The sequence below is a fragment of the Trachurus japonicus genome, chromosome 4 (assembly GCF_045865225.1).
Source record: "Trachurus japonicus isolate A0001 chromosome 4, Traja_1.0".
NCBI lineage: Eukaryota > Metazoa > Chordata > Actinopteri > Carangiformes > Carangidae > Trachurus > Trachurus japonicus.
In genome coordinates, this window is record NC_140910.1 from 33,397,739 (window position 1) to 33,419,690 (window position 21,952).

A 21,952-nucleotide genomic window follows, 5' to 3' on the forward strand; every position below is an offset into this window, starting at 1 on the left:
AGAGACAGAGAGTTAGTGACAAGTATTCTTCAATAAGAAACTCTCACTTTGGGGAAATAGTGAAGAAAATAAGAAAGTTCCACATGTTTAACCCCAGAGGAGAAAGTGTCAATTTTGTTAAGCTGCGTTCACACCGGACCTTTTATTTTTGTCCCTGTCGCTCGTATCGCTCCAAAAAAAACGCCCTGTCGCTCAGCTGCATTCGCTCGTCAATTTGGCACAGAGCCACAGACTCGCATTTTCGCTTTGATGACGTCATGCCCACTGCCATGTGTCTCTGTTTACACCGGCACTACAGGGATTACGGCAGCCAATCAGAGCCGAGCGACGAGCGACTCACGGCCGGAGAGTTGGGATTTCTCATCTCGAGCGACAGGAGCGACTTGAGCGAAAAAACGTTTTTCGTCTGGGCGATTAATCGCTTGTTTGCATTGATTTAACATGTAAACTCATCGCTCATTCTAAAAACAAAAGGTCCGGTGTGAACGCAGCTTTAGGTGAAGGGACGGCAGCAAAATATATATATTCTTTCTCTCCTCTCCTCTCCTCATCTTCCTTCTTTCCTCTCCACTTCTTTATCTCCTCTCTCCTCCTCTTCCTTCTCTCCTCTCCTCTCTTCTCCTCTCTTCCACTTTCTCTCCTCTCTCTATATACGTATATATCTGTCTGCCACAGCCTGGGGGAATCACTATACAGTAACATCCCAAAATTCATAGATTTATAATTGTATAAAATTGTATTGTACTGTACTAAATATGAATTGTAATATTGTAATGTATGATGTAAATATTTTGTGAAATGCTTTGGCAACAACACATTTCTGTTCATGCCAATAAAGCTGTTTGAATTGAATTGAGTTAATAAGATGATATCCAGAATCCATCAGAGTTCTGCAGTGAATCAGTCTCTTTGACTCCTGTGTCTCCATGGAGACTCGTCCTCCCTCCTCCGTCCGTGTGTTTCCATCTACAGACTGGTCCTGTCGGTGTCACAGCTTCAGCTGCAGGTGATCACTCAAAACTACTGAAGGAGACAAGAGGACAGCTCCTCCTCCTCCTCCTCCTCCCTTCTCTCCCTCCTCCAATTATCCACCTCTCTATTCTCCCAGTTTGTCTCCATCAGTCGTCTACGTTTACGTATAAATGAATCTGGGTCTGTGGTTAAATCATCTGAGCAGCTCTGAACTGTTTATTAACCCTGCGTGGAGCAGAGCTGCAGTGAACAACAACAGACTTCAGGTCAGTCCATCCTGATTTAGATCCAGAAAAAAAACACTTGAACTGTTTAAATGTAGAAAAACCCTGATGGTTTTATCTTATAGAGTCTGTTTTAACCTTTTTACCTCATCTGGTTTCATTCTGCACAAAATAACAACTGCATGTGATGTTAACGACTGTTCTTATTTGATGCATTTTACTTCCTAAAACAGTTTTTTTTCTGTGATTTCTATGTTTTTATGGTTTTTGTGTTTATCTCTCTATGCTATTGTTGTGATTGTCCTTGTGAGTTTCCCTCTGTGGGATGATAAAACTGAACTGAACTGAACTGAACTGAACCGGTTCCATCTGGACTTTTACATTCAGTGGTTAACAGAAATGAAGTCGGATTAAATCAGAAACTAGAGAATAAAGACAATAAAGTTGTAATAAACTCAAAGCTGCTGTACATTTTGTCTTCAGCTTCTCTCTGTGATGTCGACTTTTGTCTAAAAGTTTCCTCCAGATGTTTGACTCCAGCTGTGTGTTTGTGTAGTTTGTGTAGTTTGTGTAGTTTCTTACCAGACACTCCAGCAGCCGCGCCGGCCGGGCGATGATGATCATCAGCTTCTTGACCAGCTGCGTGACGAAGGTCACCTCCACACTCTCTGAGCGCTCGTGAGCCTGAACACACAACAACAAAGGGTTAACGTCAGGACCAGAGAGGTTCTCATCCCTCTTTATCAGAGCCGGCCCAAGGCATAAGCGAACTAAGCACCTGCTTGGGGCCCCGTGACTATTGGGGGGCCCCAAAAGGCAAGTAACTTTTTTAAATTGTAGTGCGTAACTTTTGTCGATCCTTAGAGAGACACTGCGTAATTACAAAAAATGTATTAAATTATTGTTGCATTTCAAATTGTTGTTGCACATTTCTGTTGCAGTAGCCTATATTTAAAACGAAAAATTTAAAAAAGAAGATGATGTGTTTACAGTAAATGCATTGTCTGTTGGTTTATTTTGTTACTTTTAGTCGACCTATAGGTGACATTCAGTATCTTAGTACTACATCAATTTGAAGATGAAATGTAAATCAACCTCGGGCTGCTGCACTTTTAGCTGAATTTGGTGTCTTCAGAATAAAAACCATAGATAAAATAGGTAAAAACCTGCTAGGATATGATGGTTCGTAATGACAGAGTAAAAAATGAAATTATTGGCAGTAATAGAGGGGGCACCAAAATAAAGATTTAGCTTAGGGCCCCATGGAGGCTTGGGCCGGCCCTGCTCATTATAATAATAATTATAATAATAATATTAATAGATATCCATTATTAGGTTTTAGGTTTATTTGTTTAGCACAAAAAAAAATGCGTATAACGCTGCGCAAGGAGGGAACGAAGTCCTAGCGAACTTGTACAAGATTCCAGCTCTGTCAATAATACAACACAAGAGACAAAAGATCAATAGCAGCAGGAATCAAGGTAGGACTTGAAGCAACTAACAGCAAAAAAAATATGTGACAAAAGCAGAACAATGACAGAGTAAAAATATAGTTAAAGAGCGAGTAGGGAAAGATAATTAAGTTCCTGTGGAAAGTAAAAATTCCTTCAGATTCTTTTTAAAAATGCAATGGGAGGAGATGGAGCTCAGTGATGAGTTTAATTCAGTCCAGAGCTTGGAGCCTCTATAAGTAATGTTGAATTGATGACTTGATGTTGGGGAAGACGGTAAAAATAAGCTGTTGTTACTAAGCCTCGTTTGATAGGAATGAATATCTGTAGTCTAGTTTAGTTTAGTTTATTAGTTTAATAAGGGACAATGTGCAATTACATTAATCATTTAAAGGAAAAAATGAAAAGATGGTTGCACCAGATTTAGCTCCCAGCTAATTTCCATCTGTAGTCCCTAGTCGGAGTAAAGAAATGATGAAAAGTAATAGAGTAATAGGCAGATCTTGTTTCCTGTTAATAAACGTATGGATGAAGAGGCGTTGATGGTGTATATCTAGTCTGTTATTCTAAATGACACTTTTAATAATTCATCATCCTGGTTTTTGACCTTGGAGCCGAGAGACGAAACATGTTTCTGTTCTGTGTTTGAGGACAAAGAGGACGGAGGAGTCGACACCTGAGAGGTAATCTAAATCACACACACACACACACACACAGACAGACACACACACACACACACACACACACACACACACACACACTTCCTCCTCCTCCTCGCTGCCTGAAATCCACCGTGAAATGTCTTGTCAGTGCAGGAGACGACAGAGTAATTTACCCAGCAGCCCCCTGTCACCGACTGGAAACACATCTGCTGCAAAACACTGGACCAGGACAGTGTGTGTCTGTGTGTGTGTGTGTGTGTGTGTGTGTGTGTGTGTGTGCGTGTCTAAAGTGGAAGCCGTAACAATTACAAACCACCCAGTGTAAAACATGTTTCATTCTCAGGGGGGTAATGTATGTGTATATGTGTATGTGTGTGTGTTTATTTATGAATGCTGCATGTACTGTATGAATGTATGTATTTATAATGTGTGTGTGTGTGTGTGTGTGTGTGTGTGTGTGTGTGTGTGTGTGTGTGTGTGTGTAACAGAGTGCAGGCGGTGGTTCATAAACAAAGCGTGGGCGACGTGTTGCTGTTTGTCTGCCTGCAGGGCCCCGGGGCCCCCGACCCTGAATTATTTATAACTGTAATGAAACCTGGAGGGGAGGGGTGTGTGTGTGTGTGTGTGTGTGTGTGTGTGTGTGTGGTCTCTGTACTGTACTGTATGTGAGGCTACATCTGCATTAGAGTGAGTCTCTGTGTTGAGCGTGAAGGAGAAGGACTGAGGTGAGTAATGGACGACGTGTGACTGTGCTGCAGCTAATTAACCAGTCAGAGTCTCTGTATTCACCCTGCATGTCTAATGTGTGTGTGTGTCTGTGTGTGTGTGTGTGTGTGTCTGTGTGTGTGTGTGTGTGTGTGTGTGTGTGTGTGTGTGTGTGTGTGTGTATGAAACACAGTATATAACACTCATCCATTGTACCTTGTCTCATTATCAGCTCATAACAAATTCGCTGAATTAGCATCGAAGCTACTTTGGAAAAACTCCATGACACGTTTCATCCTGTTGTTGTCGGGTACATTTATCAAATGTTCATATATTAAAGAATAATAATAATATTAGTTAAAGTTAAGTTAAAGACTATTATTATTATTATTCTTTAATATATGAACATTTGATACCCGACAACAACAGGATGAAACGTGTCATGGAGTTTTTCCAAAAGAAGCTTCGATGCTAATTCATAATAATAATAATAATAGAGCCGCAACAATTCATCGATTAATCAAACAATAATAATCGATTATTAAATTAATCCTCAACTATTTTGATAATCTAATAATCAGTTTGAGTAGTTTTTTTTTAAGAAAAAAAAGTCCAAATTCTCTGATTCCAGCTTCTTAAATGTGAATATTTCTGGTTTCTTTGTTCCTTTATGACAATAAAATGAGTCTCTCTTTGGTTTGTGGACAAAACAAGACATTTGAGGACGTCATCTAATCGATTAATCGTTTAAATAATCAACAGATCAATCGATAATGAAAATAATCGTTAGTTGCAGCCCTAAATAATAATAAGATTGTCAATATCTAACCTGTCCAACATCTGGATTCACATCAGCCTCTGAGATATTTAACTGAATTCATTTTGTCAGGTTAATAAAGTTTTGATGTTTTTGGATTTTTTTCAGTTTTATTTGTTCATATAAAATTGTACAGTGTCACAGCTCTGAGGTTTCGTTCATCAGTTAAGATGACGAGTCATTAACGACTTCATTCAGTCATTAAAAAACAAATGTTGATCTTTTTTCTTTTACCGACTTTAAAATAAATCTTTCTTTGTTCCTCTCTGTTTTTATCACTAAACATTTAAAGAATAAACTTGTTAAGGTCCAAACTAAATATCTAATAACATCCACGTGTTTTATACTGAAAAGCCTGAACAGGAAGCTCTCTCTTCCTCTCATTGGTCGATCAATATAAACGGTGATCTGTGATTGGTTGTAAGTTAATGAACAAAACAAATCTGTAGACAGCGATGACATCACCGCCTGAGGTCTGAGGAGCCAATCAGAGAGCAGCGGTTAGATCCAGATGTGTTTGACCTCCAGGAGTCTAACTGGGCCCTGGATGCAGGTTGTCATGGTGACCGCCAGCCAGGTCACTGTTAAGGCCGTGACAGGGATGGATGAGAGGGAGAGAGGAGGTGAGGAGGACGAGTGGCGGAGGTGAAGAGAGAGAGAGAGGGTAAAGGTGGAGGAGAGATAAAAGTCAGAGAGGAGGAGAGGATGAAGAGAGAAATAAGAGGAGATGGAGGAGAGATGAGAGAAAGAAGAGGAGAGGAGAGAAAGAAGAGGAGAAGAGAGAAGGAAGAGGAGAGGAGATAAAGAAGAGGAGAGAAAGAAGAGGAGAGTATTGGAGGAGAGAAAGGAGAGGAGAGAAGAGGAGAGGAGAAAAAGGAGAGGAGAGGAAGAGAGAGGAGAGAAAGAAGAGGAGAGGAAGAGAGAGGAGAGAAAGAAGAGGAGAGGAGGAGAGGAGAGGAGAAAGAAGAGAGAGAAGAGGAGAGGAGAAGAGAGGAGAGAAGATGAGAGGAGAAAAAGGAGAGGAGGAGAGAGGAGAGAAAGAAGAGGAGAGAAGAGGGCAGAAAGAAGAGGAGAGGAGAGAAAGGAGAGGAGAGGAAGAGGAGAGGAGAAAAAGGAGAGGAGAGGAAGAGAGAGGAGAGAAAGAAGAGGAGAGGAGAGAAAGAAGAGGAGAGGAGGAGAGGAGAGGAGAAAGAAGAGGAGAGGAGAGGAGGAGAGGAGAAAGAAGAGAGAGAAGAGGAGAGGAGGAGAGAGGAGAGAAAGAAGAGGAGAGGAGTGGAGGAGAGAGGAGAGAAAGAAGTACGGATGAGAAGAGAGGAGGAGAGAAAGAAGAGGAGAGGAGAGGAGAAGAGGAGAGAGGAGAGAAAGAAGTAGAGAGGAGAGGAGAGGATGGAGAAGAGGAGACTCGGCCTCCTGCTGCTCTGGGGTCATGACACCAGGAGGAAAGAACGGATGGATGGATGAATGAATAAATAAATAAATAAAGGAGTGGAGGTAAAAGAACCGAGGGATGAAGGCGAACGAACGAACGAACGAACGACAGCAGCACGAGAACAAGTCGACATCTGTCCAGATGTTTCCTTGACGACAGGTGAGTCACCTCGTTAACGACGACCTCACTTCAAACCAATCAGAATCAATCACAAATGAAATAAAATCAAACAATGAGCTCATTAAAAAGTCTGAATTATTAATGAGCTCATTACGTATGCAGCTGTGACATCATCAAGAACAAGAATCCACAACAGGAAGTTACAACGACTTCCTCGCCATCGTCTTCGTCTTTGTGTCAATAAAGCTCAAATCAAACTAAAATGGACTCAACTGTAAAGTCTTCCTGCTCCTCCTGCTCCTCCTTCCAGCTGTGAGTGAACACCATCCACTCCTCCTCCTCCTCCTCCTCCTTCACCTCCTTCTCCTCCTCCTCTTCCTCCAGCCTCCTCTGCCACGAGATGAGCGACATGTTTCCACGGCAACGATGCTGCTGCAGCTGCTTCTCCTCTCAGTGTTTCCATCGACTACTGTACAACCTCCTCCTCCTCTTCTCCTCCTGCTGCTCCTCTCTTCTCCTCTTTCTCCTCTCCTCTTCTTTTTCTCCTCTCCTCTCCTCTTTCTCCTCTCCTCTCTTCTTTCTCCTCTCCTCTTCTCTCTCCTCTCCTCTTCTTTTTCTCCTCTTCTCTCTCTCCTCTCCTCTTCTTTTTCTCCTCCTCTCTCTCTCCTCTCCTCTTCTTTTTCTCCTCTCCTCTCCTCTCCTCTTCTCTCTCTGCTCTCCTCTTCTTTTTCTCCTCTCCTCTTCTTTTTCTCCTCTCCTCTCCTCTCCTCTTCTCTCTCTCCTCTCTCTCCTCTTCTTTTTCTCCTCTCCTCTTCTTTTTCTCCTCTCCTCTCCTCTCCTCTTTCTCCTCTCCTCTTTCTCCTCTTCTTTTTCTCCTCTCCTCTTCTCTCCTCTCCTCTTCTTTTTCTCCTCTCCTCTCCTCTTCTTTTTCTCCTCTCCTCTTCTTTTTCTCTTCTCTCCTCTCCTCTTCTTTTTCTCCTCTCCTCTTCTCTTCTCTCCTCTTCTTTTTCTCCTCTCCTCTCCTCTTCTTTTTCTCCTCTCCTCTTCTTTTTCTCTTCTCTCTCTCCTCTCCTCTTCTTTTTCTCCTCTCCTCTTCTTTTTCTCCTCTCCTCTCCTCTTCTTTTTCTCCTCTCCTCTTCTTTTTCTCTTCTCTCTCTCCTCTCCTCTTCTTTTTCTCCTCTCCTCTCCTCTCCTCTTTCTCCTCTCCCCGCCAAAATAAGAGTAAAAACCAGCTAACTCCGCCCCCTTGGTGATGTCATCGCCATCTTCATCTTCCTTGTCTTCCTCCAGCTGCAGCAGCTCCGACGTCGGGAGCTTCTCCTCCAGATGTGTTCAACTCCCAGTTCCAAAAGCACTTCACACACACCTACACCTACATGCCGACACACACACATTCCTCTCGGCCAATCAGAAGCAGCGGAATCCTCTTGACTCTTGGAATTCCCCGCCCCTCATCCCAAATCTCCTCCTCCTGCTCCTCGTCTGGGGGAGTCATCCGTCAGCCCCCGGTGACCGCTGGAGTGTGAAATTAAAATCCTGGAGAGAGCGCGTGTGCACGTGTGTGTGTGTGTGTGTGTGTGTGTAGATGTGTGTGTGTGTGTGATGGAGAGATAGTTTGCGTCCCGGTAGAACAGAAGGTCGATACGAGGCCGCTGGGAGCCGTAACAACCTGAGCTAATAGAGATGTCACCGGCACACGCACACACACACACACACACACACACACACAACACACACGTGCACAAACACACACACATGTAAATACACTCCAAACTGTCCCATCATGCAACGCTGCGATTAGCGTCTAGCGGTGATAAACAGCCAGCTGTGTGTGTGTCTGTGTGTGTGGAGGAATGTTGCTCGGTTTGGATGCCGCCGCCGCCGCCATCGTCTTTGTGTGTTGCTATGACATCATCACGCGGCGCTGATGACTGGACAGGAGGAGGAGGAGGAGGAGGAGGAGGAGGAGGAGGAGGAGGAGGAGGAGGGAGGTGAGTTGTCTCGTGGTTAAACGACCCGTGACCAGGAAACATCACAGTCATGATGTCACATGACGTCTTTGTTTGACGACTTCACAAACGTCTGGTTCTTAAGAGGTCCCTTAATTAACATTATTAGTACATTATTAAGCATTAATATATTAACTAATGTATAATTAATGCTGAGTAATGCATTCATAAACTAATTACATTATTATGCTTAATAATTTATGAACTAACTTTGAGTAGTAAACATTAAAGCTATCAGTCAGCGATCCGGTGGTTTTGTCTAACTTCCTGTCAGCAGATGGAGTTAGCAGTCCCCGCCCTCGTCATGGATCTATTGGTCCTCGTCCCTACGTCACCACATTCAGGCGCATCCCTTGGCTGCACACACAGAGAGGACTGCCCCTTTATGCCGTTCTCTCTCCTCATTGGATAAAGGTTGTAGGATACAAGGAAAGTTTTCTCCTGGGCTCAGAGCAGAGCAGAGTGACTGACAGACCCGTGTTTCAGACCAAACACTCTATGTAAGTGATTGCTGTCGGAAGATACAACTATTTAAGACTTAGATTAACACAAATATATCACTTACTTCTGCTTTAATTATCTGCTTACTAATAGGCTACATTAATTAATGTGTTTGCTAATGCTAAGTAATACATAATAATGATTGTTAATACATTTTTAAACAGTTAATTAATGCTTAATAATGTACTAACTAGCGTTAATTAAGGGACCCTTATTGTAAAGTGTTACCTCATTTTTTTCTCTTTCCTTTTTAACCACTCGTCCTGCAGGATTTTGCTTTATCTTAGTTTTTCTTCCTCCTCTGTTTCCTCTCATAAACCTCAGAAACACTGAAGTCAGTTCCTCACATGCATGTGAAAAACCAACAGTAAACCAGATCCAGATCCACATCGGACTCTCAGACGTGAAACCTGGTGAAATCATCTGTCACTATTATGCAGATTTGTCCTTTGATCTTCATTCACAACCATCGTTACTACTAGAAGACATCATCCTCCAATCATCAACTTCAACGACACAGTTTGGTTTTTGGTTCATAAATCAAACTGGAGCCATGTTGGATCTATAAACCTGCTTTATTATCCCTTGTTTTCAACTCATCACTGTAAATAATCTTATCGGCTAGTTGAATGATGATTGTTGTGTCATATCGAATTAATACGGTCAGTAAAATCACTTCATCCTGTAGCTGCTTGATTCATTTTCTGATGCTCTGACATGTATTATTAATTCTGTATTTGTTTATTGGACCACCTTATTCCCAATAAAGAATTTAACACAATAAAAGATCTGAGACCACGAGAGAAACTCTGACAGAAGTGACAGGGACAGACTGGGGGGAGGTGAAGCACAGGTGCATTATGGGTCATTGTCCATCATCAGGAGTTTCTTTCTTTCTTTTTTTTTTAACAATAATTTGGAGTCTCAGCTCTTTTTATTTAATTATCATTATATTTTGTTGAACTTTCTCCTCCTCGAGTTTTTTTAAAATCTTATTTTAATGCACCGAGTCTCTGATGTGAATTCAGAGTTTCAAAATAAAACTTCCTCTCTCTTCCACATAAAAAAAACAACTCCAGAGAGCAGATAATAAATAAATAAAACAGTTGTGTTATTGTTGTGTGTGCAGAAGTAAAAAGTCTTTTGTTTCTTTTATTATTATTTATATATTTTGTGTAATTCCCTATGATAAGTTTTCTATTATTATTATTAGTGTTCATTTGTATGTTCTGCTTTCTTTTTGTATGACAACATTATATTTCACTGTAGGTGGAGGCATCTACTGTAAAACGCTCTTTGACTTTGTAAATGATCAAATTGAATTGAATAGAATTGACTTTATTAATCCGCCAAGGAGGGAAATGTGTTTGTCCCAGCAAATTGTTCCTTTCATACTTATAATAAACTTTATAACTGTGCAAAATGAATGTGAATCTAAAAGTGTTGTTCCTTCCACTTACGTCCTGCAGCAGCTTCTCCAGGTTCTCCTGCAGCTCGTAGAAGTAGCGGGAGGTGATGAGGCCGTCGCGGCTCTTCTCCAGACAGTCTCGGCTCAGCTCCATCAGCTGGTGGTGGATGAAGCTCAGCACGCCGTCCGCCAGAGGGTACACCTTCTCCGGCGCCGAGGACGACAGCAGCTCGGCCAGACGCTCCTCCATCTGAGCCGTGGCCTGAGGGGGAGGAGGAGGAGGAGGAGGGGGGATGAGTCACACAGTGAGAAAACCCCTTTAGATTAAAGCGATAGTTCAACATTTGGGCAAATTGGCCCATTGCCATAATCCCTATAGTCATTGCAGTAGGTTTGTTACCTTTAATTGTCGGTGCAAGCTGTTTTTCCCTCATCAAACTCATCAAATACACAATCCAACAACTCCACAACGCTCTGGTGGACAAGTTGTGAGCTGCACATTCACCACGCTATGAGATAATAACACAACGTTACCACACAGAGTTGTTTTAGAGGGAAATTCATGCAAAACCACTGATGCACGTTGCCTTCAGGGACAGTTTTTCATCAAGCAGTCTCTGTATTTCCCTCTAAAACAACTCTGTCTGGTAACGTTGTGTTATTATCTCGTTGTGGAGTTGTTGGATTGTGTTTTTGATGAGTTGAAACCAAGAAATCCCATAATGAGCCTCCGTAGCGTAGCTCTGAGCAGCTCACGGCTCTGCTCCGCCGTTCTAAAAATAGCTTGCACCGACAATTAAAGGTAACAAACCTACTGCTATGACTATAGGGATTATGGCAACGGGCCAATTTGACAAAATGTTGAACTATCCTTTTAAATATGAACTAATACTTGAAGGTTTATGTTCATTAACTCAACACTTCCTGCTGCAGCTGCTTCAAAGTAAAAGCCCCCAGAGTAAAAAGAGAACTGATCCTGGAGCAGCTTGTCAGGTGTTAAATATTCCAAAATAAAATGTAAAAATATGAAATTTGGTTTTTAGCTGCAAAGCTTCGAACATAATCAACGTTTTTTTTTTTCCCCCCTCCCTCCTCATGCTAATGATCAAGTACATCTAGGGTATTTTATTCTCTACAGGAAGTGTGTGTAGTTAGTACAGACCTTGGGGAACCTCTCCTTGTACACATGGTTCATCATCACGATCTCATGGTCGAAGGAGATGGGCGAGCGTCCAGGGCTGAAACACACACACACACACACACAAAAACCAGGTCAGATGAGTCACAATTACATCCGGTTTGCCTGTCCACCTGCTGGCTTATACCAACATCCCTGGCTTTTTCTTTTAGTTTTTAGTATGTTTTTATTTGAACTTGTATTATAAGTATTTTAAACTATTTATTGCACCCCGCACTTTCTTTCTTTCTTTCTTTCTTTCTTTCTTTCTTTCTTTCTTTCTTTCTTTCTTTCTTTCTTTCTTTCTTTCTTTCTCTGCTCTTGGATGTGTGTTTGCCTTTGTTACTGTTTTAATGTATGTTATGTACTAGCGCGTATGTATGTATTACATATACAAGGCAGCTGTTACAACTCCCTTGCCCAAGACAAATTTCCCCTTGTGGGACAAATAAAGTTCATTTTGATTTGAAATAAACAATAAAAACAAACAATTAAATCAAATAAACTCTTAAAGGGACAACGAGGAGTTTTGGAAAAGCGAAGTGTTTCCACACTACATTTATGAGCCTCCGCACCGTGAAATTCTTTGACCGGCGCAAGACAGACTCATGTTTTCATTCATCAAGAATTAAAGTCAGAGGTTGGAAGACGATCACATACCGTCGTAGTTCCCACCATAAATGGAGATTCGGCGGCGTTATTCTCATGACTCGCCACGAAACCGAAAGTAAAGAAACGCTGGTCGGCTCGCCCAGCATTTCCACCACCACTAATAATAACAAAATAACCATAGAGACAAAACCATAGATTTATCTAAAATGGACCATTAACAAGTGGTAACGGAGATTCATCCACATTAATATGAAACTTTTTTATAACCAAATAAAAACTCCTCGTTGTCCCTTTAATTTGTTCAGTTGTTCACACTGGGAGGTGGAGAACTTCAAGTTTTTTAGTGTTTTTTTTGTTTTTTTTAATGTATTTTGACGAATGTTTCAGTTTGTTTTATATAAAAATCGGTTCTAGGTTGATTCTTGTGTTTTTACTCTGAGGTTTCTGTGATGGGACTTTTATTTTGAAGGTTCATTATAGTGTAATAAACGGTCAAACTGAATCGACTCGGCTCAGAGTAAAGAAGCAGCAGCAGCAGATCGTCCATCAGCCGCTGTGTGTTGGTGTGTTTTATTTCCCTCAGAGACGAGGCGACAAACACACACACACACACACAGACACACACACGCTGACGGGACCTCGGGGTCTCCATCATATGTTCGTAGTCTCCGGTGTGAACTGGTAACCGTGACGACCTGTGGTCACACACGGCTGCACACACACACACAGAGCAGCACAAAGGTAACACATCTAAGGACCAGAGTGTGTGTGTGTCTCTCTCTGTGTGTGTGTGTGTGTGTGTGTGTGTGTGTGTGTCCGTCAGTCCTCAGAGAGTCTCTTCCATCAGGAACAAACCTTCACCTCCTCCTCCTCCTCCTCCTCCTCCTCCTCCTCCTCTCTGACCTTTCAGTGTGTCCCTATCAGGAGAACAGGCAGCTGACAGCCAGTGTGTGTGTGTGTGTGTGTGTGTGTGTGTGTCTGTGTGTGTATTATTGTGTTGTTCCCTCTAAATATTGCAGGTGTCGTCTCAGTGTCAAATATCAAACATTTATTTTCTCATTTTTGCAATAAAAACTCATTTTTCTCCTGATTCAGTTTTAATATTTCATGACGTTTCTTTAGTCTGCGGAGCTGTAAACTCTGTTTGCTGTTTATTACGTCACTAACAAACTAACAGATGGAGACGATGTGATGTGAGTTTGTGCAGCAACGGCATCAATGAATATTCTGTTTCAATTTAAAAATAAAGAAAAGATACAAACAGAACTGCATCTGAGCTGGATTAAGATAAATTAAGATAAACTAGGATTAGTTAATCCTTCATCAATGAGGACGTTTCAGTTTCTCAGCAGCAAAAGACATGCAAATTAATACTAAACACAAAAAATGCAAATTAAAAATCATAAATAAAATAGTTGTGATGAGAAAGATGATAAATAATATTTTACTGTGCATTCACAATAGATACTTTAGTTAAAAAGAATCTAAATCTAAATCAACAGTATCATAATAATAGTATTTAGAAACTAGAACAAAGGACGGAAGAAGCTGAGGTGAAAATATGAATTTGGGTCCAGATGTTTGGGTGAGTCATAGGAGCAACACACACGCACACACACACACACACACACACACACACACACACAGACTGAGCGATGAGGTAATGCTGTAAGTCATCCAGCAGCTCAAAGTCCAATTACCTGTTTAATAGAATGAGAACGTGACACATGGAGGCAGTTTATCATGACACACACACACACTGACAGCTACACACACACACACACACGCAGTAGCTGTGTTATACATCTGTATACATATACATATACATATATATACGTGTATGCAATGTCAATAATAAGATATTAGCCAACAGTACTGCTGCTATTTAATTCCAATTCTCTTATTTTATTACGTATTTCACTATTGCACCTTATTTAAATTCTGGTGATGCAAACAGGATATTATATCCATATATGGTATTCATGCAATTGTGCTTTCTGTTTTTTTGTCTGTCAGTTTTGATTGTTTGTTTTCCTTATTTCTCCAAATTTTCTTTTTTTTCCCACAATATTTTATTGAAAACTCAATTAAAACAATTAAAACAAAAACGGTATTTCTATTGTTATCTATTTTCTGAATTTCACTGTAATTACTTGTAAAAGAAAAAAGAGAATATCCGCACACTGGATTAAGGCTCCCATTTATGGGATAATTGCAACGTTTCGATCCAAAGTGGTTTTCCTCACGTTGCAATTATCCAATAAATGGGAGCCTTAATCCAGTGTGCGGATATTCTCTTTTTCAATGATCCTATGACTATCCGGCACCTATAGCCTCAAATAGGCACTGGATGTGCACACAGCTACTCTGTTTTACTGTTATTATTTGTGACAAATACATTTGAACTGAACTGAAAATGGAGTGAAAGTCTTTTAATGTGAAACTTTGAGCCAGTGGAAACAATAGAAATCAGTGAAGTGAAGCAAAACTGTGTTTGTGTCACCACCTGTGATGTCGGTCAATCACAGGCTGAACTTTAAAACATCTCTTTTCTCTAGTTAGTGAGAGAGAATCTGCTGTCAGACTGAAGGTTTCCTCTGACAGAGACCGATCCTCCGCCTGCGGCCGTCATCAGCTCTCTCTCATTCCTACTCAATATCTTCATCCTTCTCTTCCTCTGAGTGATTCCTCCCGGCCGCTTGGAGCTCTAAACCTTTATTAAAACAAAGCTGCGACGGCGATGAGGATGAGACAAAGGCTAATTAACGGGGAATAAAAACCGGCCCGAGGCGAAACCGCCTGTCGTTATTTTGAGGGACGACGAAGTTTCTTTGTGTTTAAGTGTCGAAAAAAGTTGCTAATGTGAAAAGAAAGAGAGAAACGGAGAGTATTATGGGATGGATGTGTCTCCACCTGAGGCTGTTGGATGGGAGAAAAGATGATTAAAACTAAAGGTGGAGGCTGTCTAAGTGGTGATGTCACACGTGACTAAAGGCACTCGCAGAGAGAAGCAGCTGATTGGTCGAGACGCTAACTGCACTAAATCAGATGAGACAGAGAATCAGATGGGGAAGAAGGGGTGTGTGTGTGTGTGTGTGTGTGTGTGTGTGTGTGTGTGTGTGTGTGTGTGTGTTTGAGGGAAAAAAATAACATTGATGCTTCACCACTGAGGCGGCGAGATGGGAAATGAGACGTCTAATTGACCGTGACAGAGCTGGACAGAATGAGGATGAGGTGTGTGTATATGTGTGTGTGTCTGTGTGTAGATGTGTGTGTGTCTCAGGTTGATAAACTCTATGAACCTTTAATTTTAAAGGTATAATATGTAGGAATTCCCCCCCATCTAGCGGTGCGGTTGCATACACTGCAAAAACTCAAAATCTTACCAAGAATATTTGTCATATTTCTAGTCAAAATGTCTTATTTCTAGTCAAAACTAATCTCATTCTACCTAAAATAAGACTCATCACATAAAAAGTAGCTTGTTTTTAGACACTTTTTACTTCTTTCAAGCAGATTTTCACTTGAAATAAGTAGAAAAATCTGATAGTGGAGCAAGTTTTTCTTCCTTATTACAAGCACAAAAAACCTGCTTTCACTGGCAGATTTTTCTACTTATTTCAAGTGAAAATTAGTTTGAAACAAGTGAAAATGATCTAAAAACAAGTTAATTTTTAGGTGGTGAGTGGAAAGAGATTATACTTTTGACTAGAAATAAGACATTTTGACAAGAAATAAGACAAATATTCTTGGAAAGATTTTTAGTTTTTGCAGTGTATCTGAACGTATTCTTGATGTTGCATTCAGGTGAAATCGGGCAGACGTCAGACAGACAGGCGTGACAACATGTTGTCATGGTGATGTGGTATTGTTTTACCGTCTTTCTCTGGTGGAGTAAAATGACATCCGGTTGGTTTGCCGACGGCCGTCTGCCTGACTGCACCTGAATGCAACACCAGTGCCTCCGTCCTTCCTCACACTACACAGTGGTGACAGTTTTAACAGGCCGTTTCCGTGGTTACCTACGGTCACGATGCAACATGGCCGCCTCGGTTCGGTGCGTAGCCCACTTCTGTATTTGTAACGACTTGTAACAACTCATTCTAAGGAACCAGAAAGCTTTACTTTGTATATTTGATTTTTGCTAATAAAAAGCCAAATAAGTTACACACTGGGGCTTTAAAACAGCTCGTTACCTGCTCGTTAGTTCATCAAGTGTCTAATTTTACATAAACTTCTTCTGATTTCATCACATTTTACTGAATTTACTGGAGAAAAAACTTAATGTTGCTGTTTTTTTTTCCTGTAAACTGAACTCATTTTCTTGAACCAGTGTTGATTAGAGGTAGCACTTCCTACAGACTTTCACAATAAAAGCCCCACAGGGGAAATGGGGCAGGAAGTGTTGATGAAAGCAGATTAATGAAATCTGCTTGTGTTAATTCTACAGTGATGAATTCATCAATGAACTGTTTTTAATTCATATTTCTAGTTTTATCTACAGTAGCTCATCATCAGATGTCGAGCAAATTTCCCTCTAGGGACAATAAACTCGAAGTTGAAGTGAAGTCCTGCTGCTTCTACCTTTGTCGCCACTGGTAACGCTACTATTTCTTCTGTATTTAACATTAATTATATATAATATAATCAAATGTTCATTCTTTTTCTGAATTTTAACCCTTAAAATGCCAGTTTGAAGTCTTAAAACTAAACAAAAAACAGAAAAAATATTGATATATGAATGATGATTTTATAGACCGAATCTCCTTGTTGTTTACATTCTACTTCCGGGTAGAAAACCAGCACGTAATTTGAATGAGATCAATAGTAACGAACGAGAGTTTAGCTATATATATCATATTTTTCACGCCCTATCACCGTTTAGACAAATCTGAAATGATTGAAGAAACATTAATATTTCTGTGTGTGTGTGTTTTGTGTTGCTATGTGTTGTATTTATTCAGTTTGGGGGAATCACGGTGTCTAGAAAGCATCAGTGGCTCAGCTGACAGGGACAGCTAACGGTAGCTAAGCTAACGGCGGTAGCTAAGCTAACAGCAGGACGTCAGCTGTTAAAACCCTCCCGTTGTGGGACACGACATGAAACTACTCCAGTTAGCTCAGTCATGTTGGAACTCAGATATCCGCTGGAGAAAATATTTGTTCATGGAGCGTTTATTGAGTCACTGAGTTATTAAAGTTAAACAGGTAGCTAACCGTTAGCCCAGCTAATCTATGATAACCATGACTAATTACAAAAATGTGCACACGTAAATAGTAATGTTTGTCCAATCATTGGTTTTATAAACTTTACAAACATCAGATTAGTCTAAACGGTGATATAGTGACATGAAAAAGTAGATATATATAGCAAAACTCTGGTCCGTCACTATTGTTCGAATGCTGGTTTTCTACCCAGAAGTAGTTGTAAACAACAAGGAGATTCGTCCTATAGCAGCTCTTTTGATGGACCCACAAGGGTTAACACTTCCTATAGAGACTTTCACATTAATAAAAGCGTGTGAATATGGAAAGCTTTTAATGTGAAATGCTGTACAGGAAGTGTAACTAATATTAGTGAATTCTGTCAAATTCTTTAGTGTGTTTTTTTTCAGTTTTCTCCACCTGCTGTTGCCGAGTCCGATGTTTATGAAGACCAAGGTGAAGGAGTGAAACAGAGTGAGGTCATGTGACCAGGAAAGCTGCTCCTCCTACCTGAGGCTGCGGGAGCGCGGTCTCATGGCGGGGGAACGCCGGCCGTCCTCATCCGTGATGCTCTCGGAGCTGAAGTGTTTGGTGAGGAAGTGCAGCTCGTCCGGCGTCGGCTGGGACGGCAGCTGGTGCAGCTTCTCCTGAGATGAACAGGAGGACTGTGAGAGGAGGAGCACAGAGGGAGCAGTTACAACCAGCACTGCTGCTACCGCGGGGCTGGGAATACTGGGAATACTGGGAATACTGGGAGCACAGAGGGAGCAGTTACAACCAGCACTGCTGCTACCGCGGGGCTGGGAATACTGGGAAGACTGGGAATACTGGGAGGTCTGGGAATACTGTGAGAGGAGGAGCACAGAGGGAGCAGTTACAACCAGCATTGCTATCGCTGGGAATACTGGGAGGACTGGGAATATTGGGAATACTGGGAGGACTGGGAGAACTGGAAATACTGGGAATACTGGGAGGACTGGGAGAACTGGGAGGACTGGGAATACTTGGAATACTGGGAATACTGGGAATACTGGGAGGACTGGGAATATAGGGAATACTGGGAGAACTGGGAATACTGGGAGGACTGGGAGAACTGGGAATACTGGGAGGACTGGGAATATTGGGAATACTGGGAGGACTGGGAATATTGGGAGGACTGGGAAGACCGGGAATACTGGGAGGACTGGGAATACTTGGAATACTGGGAGGACTGGGAATACTGGGAGAACTGGGAATACTGGGAATATTGGGAATACTGGGAATACTGGGAGGACTGGGAGAACTGGGAATATTGGGAATACTGGGAATACTGGGAGAACTGGGAATACTGGGAGGACTGGGAGAACTGGGAGGACTGGGAATATTGGGAATACTGGGAGGACTGGGAATATTGGGAATACTGGGAGGACTGGGAAGACCGGGAATACTGGGAATACTGGGAATACTGGGAGGACTGGGAATATTGGGAATACTGGGAGAACTGGGAATATTGGGAAGACTGGGAATATTGGGAATACTGGGAGAACTGGGAATACTGGGAATACTGGGAGAACTGGGAATACTGGGAATACTGGGAATACAGGGAGGACTGGGAATACAGGGAGGACTGGGAATATTGGGAATACTGGGAGGACTGGGAATACTGGGAATTCTGGGAAGATGGGAGGACTAGGAAAACTGGGCCTGGGTCTGATCAGGACTTGTACAGCAGGTGGAACTAAACAGGAAGCTGAAGCTGCAGCAGAGTTTCAGGCCGGTGACCTGATCACCACCTCCTCCTCGTGGTCGTATCCCTCCGCCTCTCAGACTAGATCTAGATTATATTTCCTAGGAGGAGTTGAGGAGGAGGAGGAGGAGGAGTCGAGGAGGAGGAGGAGACACATGTTGCTGTGTGAAGTGTGTGACTGGTCGTCTGGATGTTTGAGTGAAGAGAAACTGTACACTGTGTTAAAGAAGGAAGAGGAGGAGGAGGAGGAGGAAGAGGAGGAGGAGGAGGAGGAGGAGGAGAGACGAGGAGGAGGAAAGAGAAGGAGGAGGCGGAGAAAGAAGAGGAAATGAGGAAAGACGAGAAAAAGGAGAAAGAGGAAGAGGAGGAGGAGGTGGAGAAACAGAGGGAAAGAGGAGGAGAAAGAGGAGAAAGATGAAAAAGAGGAGGAGGAAAGAGGAGAAGAAGGAGGAAGAAGAGAGAGAAGGAGGAGGAAGAGGAGGATGGGAAAGAGGTGGAGAATGAGAAGGAAAGAGGAGGAGGTTGAAAAATGAGAAAGGGGAGAAGGAGGAGAAAGAGGAAGAGGAGGAGAAAGGGGAGCAACAAGAGAGAGAGAGAGGTGGAGGAAGAACTGAGGGAGCAGGAAGCATCAGGTCTGAGTCTCTGTGTTATAAACATCAGAAAACAGAATCACATGCAGAGAGAAAGAAAGAAAGAAAGAAAGAAAGAAAGAAAGAAAGAAAGAGGAGGAGAGGAGAACTGGGTGTATTTACCGAGACGGTGGAGCTGGGAGTGTTGGTGCCATAACCAGAGGACGGCAGCGAGGCCAGAGACCAGCGGCGTCCATCCGTCCTGGAGACATGAGAGAGAGAGGTACACGTCAGGAAAACATGGAGAACTACAGAGAGGAGGAGGAGGAGGAGGAGCAGGAGGAGGAGGAGGAGGAGGAGGAGGAGGAGCAGGAGGAAGAGGAGGAGGAGGAGGAGGAGGAGGAAGAGCAGGAGGAGGAGGAGGAGGAGGAGGAGGAGGAGGAGGAGGAGGAGGAAGAGGAGGAAGAGGAAGAAGAGGAGCAGCCCTGAGGGAAACTGGAGGAAATCTCACACTGTTTTATTACTTCATTCTGGGACAGACGGATTTTAGGAACATTTATCATGTCAAACTGAACTAATAATAATAATATTTATGATTATTATTATAAATGCAAAACCTTTGTCAGGTTACCTCGGAAACACTTACAGATAAAAACTTTAGTTAGAGTTTATCAAACACAGTCAAACTCTGAACTCACTCACTGTAGTCTACTTGCCAACAATGAGTACCCGGAAATGTTGAGTACCCCAAAGTTTTATGTTAGAAATATATAGTATGGGTCCCCAGTATTCAGAAACTGCCGGATGCTAACTTATATATATTGGGCAATTAGCATAACTGACATAATTAGCATAAATTAGCATAATTGCCTCTATGGGCAATATTTCAACAAAATTGACTTGGCTGATCTGGGCAATATTGGAGTGGTTTTAGGGGTTATTGATGATGCTGAATAAATTTCTGACATTTTCAAAATTCAAAATGGCTGTCTAAACCGAAAGTGACCATTTGAAATCCATCAAAATCGGCCCACTGGTGGTTAAAATCTGGTCACTTCCGGTTTAGACAGCCATTTTGAATTTTGAAAATGTCAGAAATGGATTCAGCATCATCAATAACCCCTAAAACCACTCCAATATTGCCCAGATCAGCCAAGTCAATTTTGTTGAAATATTGCCCATATAGGCAATTATACTAATTTATGCTAATTATGTCAGTTATGCTAATTGCCCAATATATATAAGTTAGCATCCGGCAGTTTCTGAATACTGGGGACCCATACTATATATTTCTAACATAAAACTTTGGGGTACAACATTTCCGGGTTCACAATGGGGCCCTATGGGCTGGCAAGTAGACTACTGTGTTTCCATCCACCTGTCAATCAAATTATCTGTAGATCGCTAAAAACATTAATGTGAATAAAGATGATGACAGTGTGTTTCCCTCTAGAAAGAGCCTTAAACTGAATAAAAAATCCATCAGATTGTTGCATCAAACACATTTCTGAGCATTTCAAGGAGTCTCCATTTATTTTTGCACTTGAATTGTAAAAACCAAATGCACACACACAAGTCAAAGGTTAAGTTAAGTTAAGTTAGCTTTTTACGAAACTAATGGTAAATATTGCACAAGTTATAACAGAGCTTATGTACCAACTAACATGGCTGTAAAGACACTGTCTAAAACTGTTTCCATCAGTATGTATCCCATAATAAGCCTTTTATCCATCAAGAGAAAATCTCAGGACAATGTTTTTGTCGATATTCGTGACATTTAATCAGATTTTCTTTTTACTGTATCCATAACACATTTCTACTGCGATAGAACTTAAAGGGATAGTTCAACATTTTGTCAAATTGGCCCATTGCCATAATCCCTATAGTCTTAGCAGTAGGTTCGTTACCTTTAATTGTCGGTGCAAGCTGTTTTTAGAACGGCGGAGCAGAGCCGTGAGCTGCTCAGAGCTACGCTACAGAGGAGGCTCATTATGGGATTTCTTTTTGGTTTCCCTCATCAAACTCATCAAATACACAATCCAACAACTCCACAACGCTCTGGTGGACAAGTTGTGAGCTGCACATTCACGATCGGCTGCAGCAGAAGGAGAAGAAAAGGAGGAGGAAGAGGAGGAGGCAGCCCTGCAAGGTGTGTGTGTGTGTGTGTGTGTGTGTGTGTGTGTGTGTGCGCTCAGCCATGCAGGACAGAGGGCAGGAAGAGATATAAAAAAATAAAAGGTCAGGAGGTGTAGAAGTCAGAGGTTACCTGTCGGCTCTGTGTCCGTGACTGTGGGAGACAAGACAAGGTCGTCTTTATGTAGCTGTTAGCAACTGTCAGTCACACACACACACACACACACACACA

General features: G+C 41.9%; 1 protein-coding gene across 1 annotated transcript in view; it reads right to left on the reverse strand.

Annotated features, from left to right (window-relative positions):
- The window catches only part of mast2 (microtubule associated serine/threonine kinase 2), a 234,321-nt gene that overhangs the window by 24,620 nt on the left and 187,749 nt on the right, over positions 1-21,952 (reverse strand). Inside the window, exons 8-13 of the mRNA XM_085775245.1 lie at positions 21,854-21,874; positions 19,771-19,849; positions 17,803-17,957; positions 11,461-11,536; positions 10,351-10,560; positions 1,779-1,880 (exon numbers count right to left, since the gene is read on the reverse strand). Coding sequence (XP_085631371.1) covers positions 1,779-1,880; positions 10,351-10,560; positions 11,461-11,536; positions 17,803-17,957; positions 19,771-19,849; positions 21,854-21,874 — 643 coding nt within the window. The remainder of the gene's footprint in view (positions 1-1,778; positions 1,881-10,350; positions 10,561-11,460; positions 11,537-17,802; positions 17,958-19,770; positions 19,850-21,853; positions 21,875-21,952) is intronic.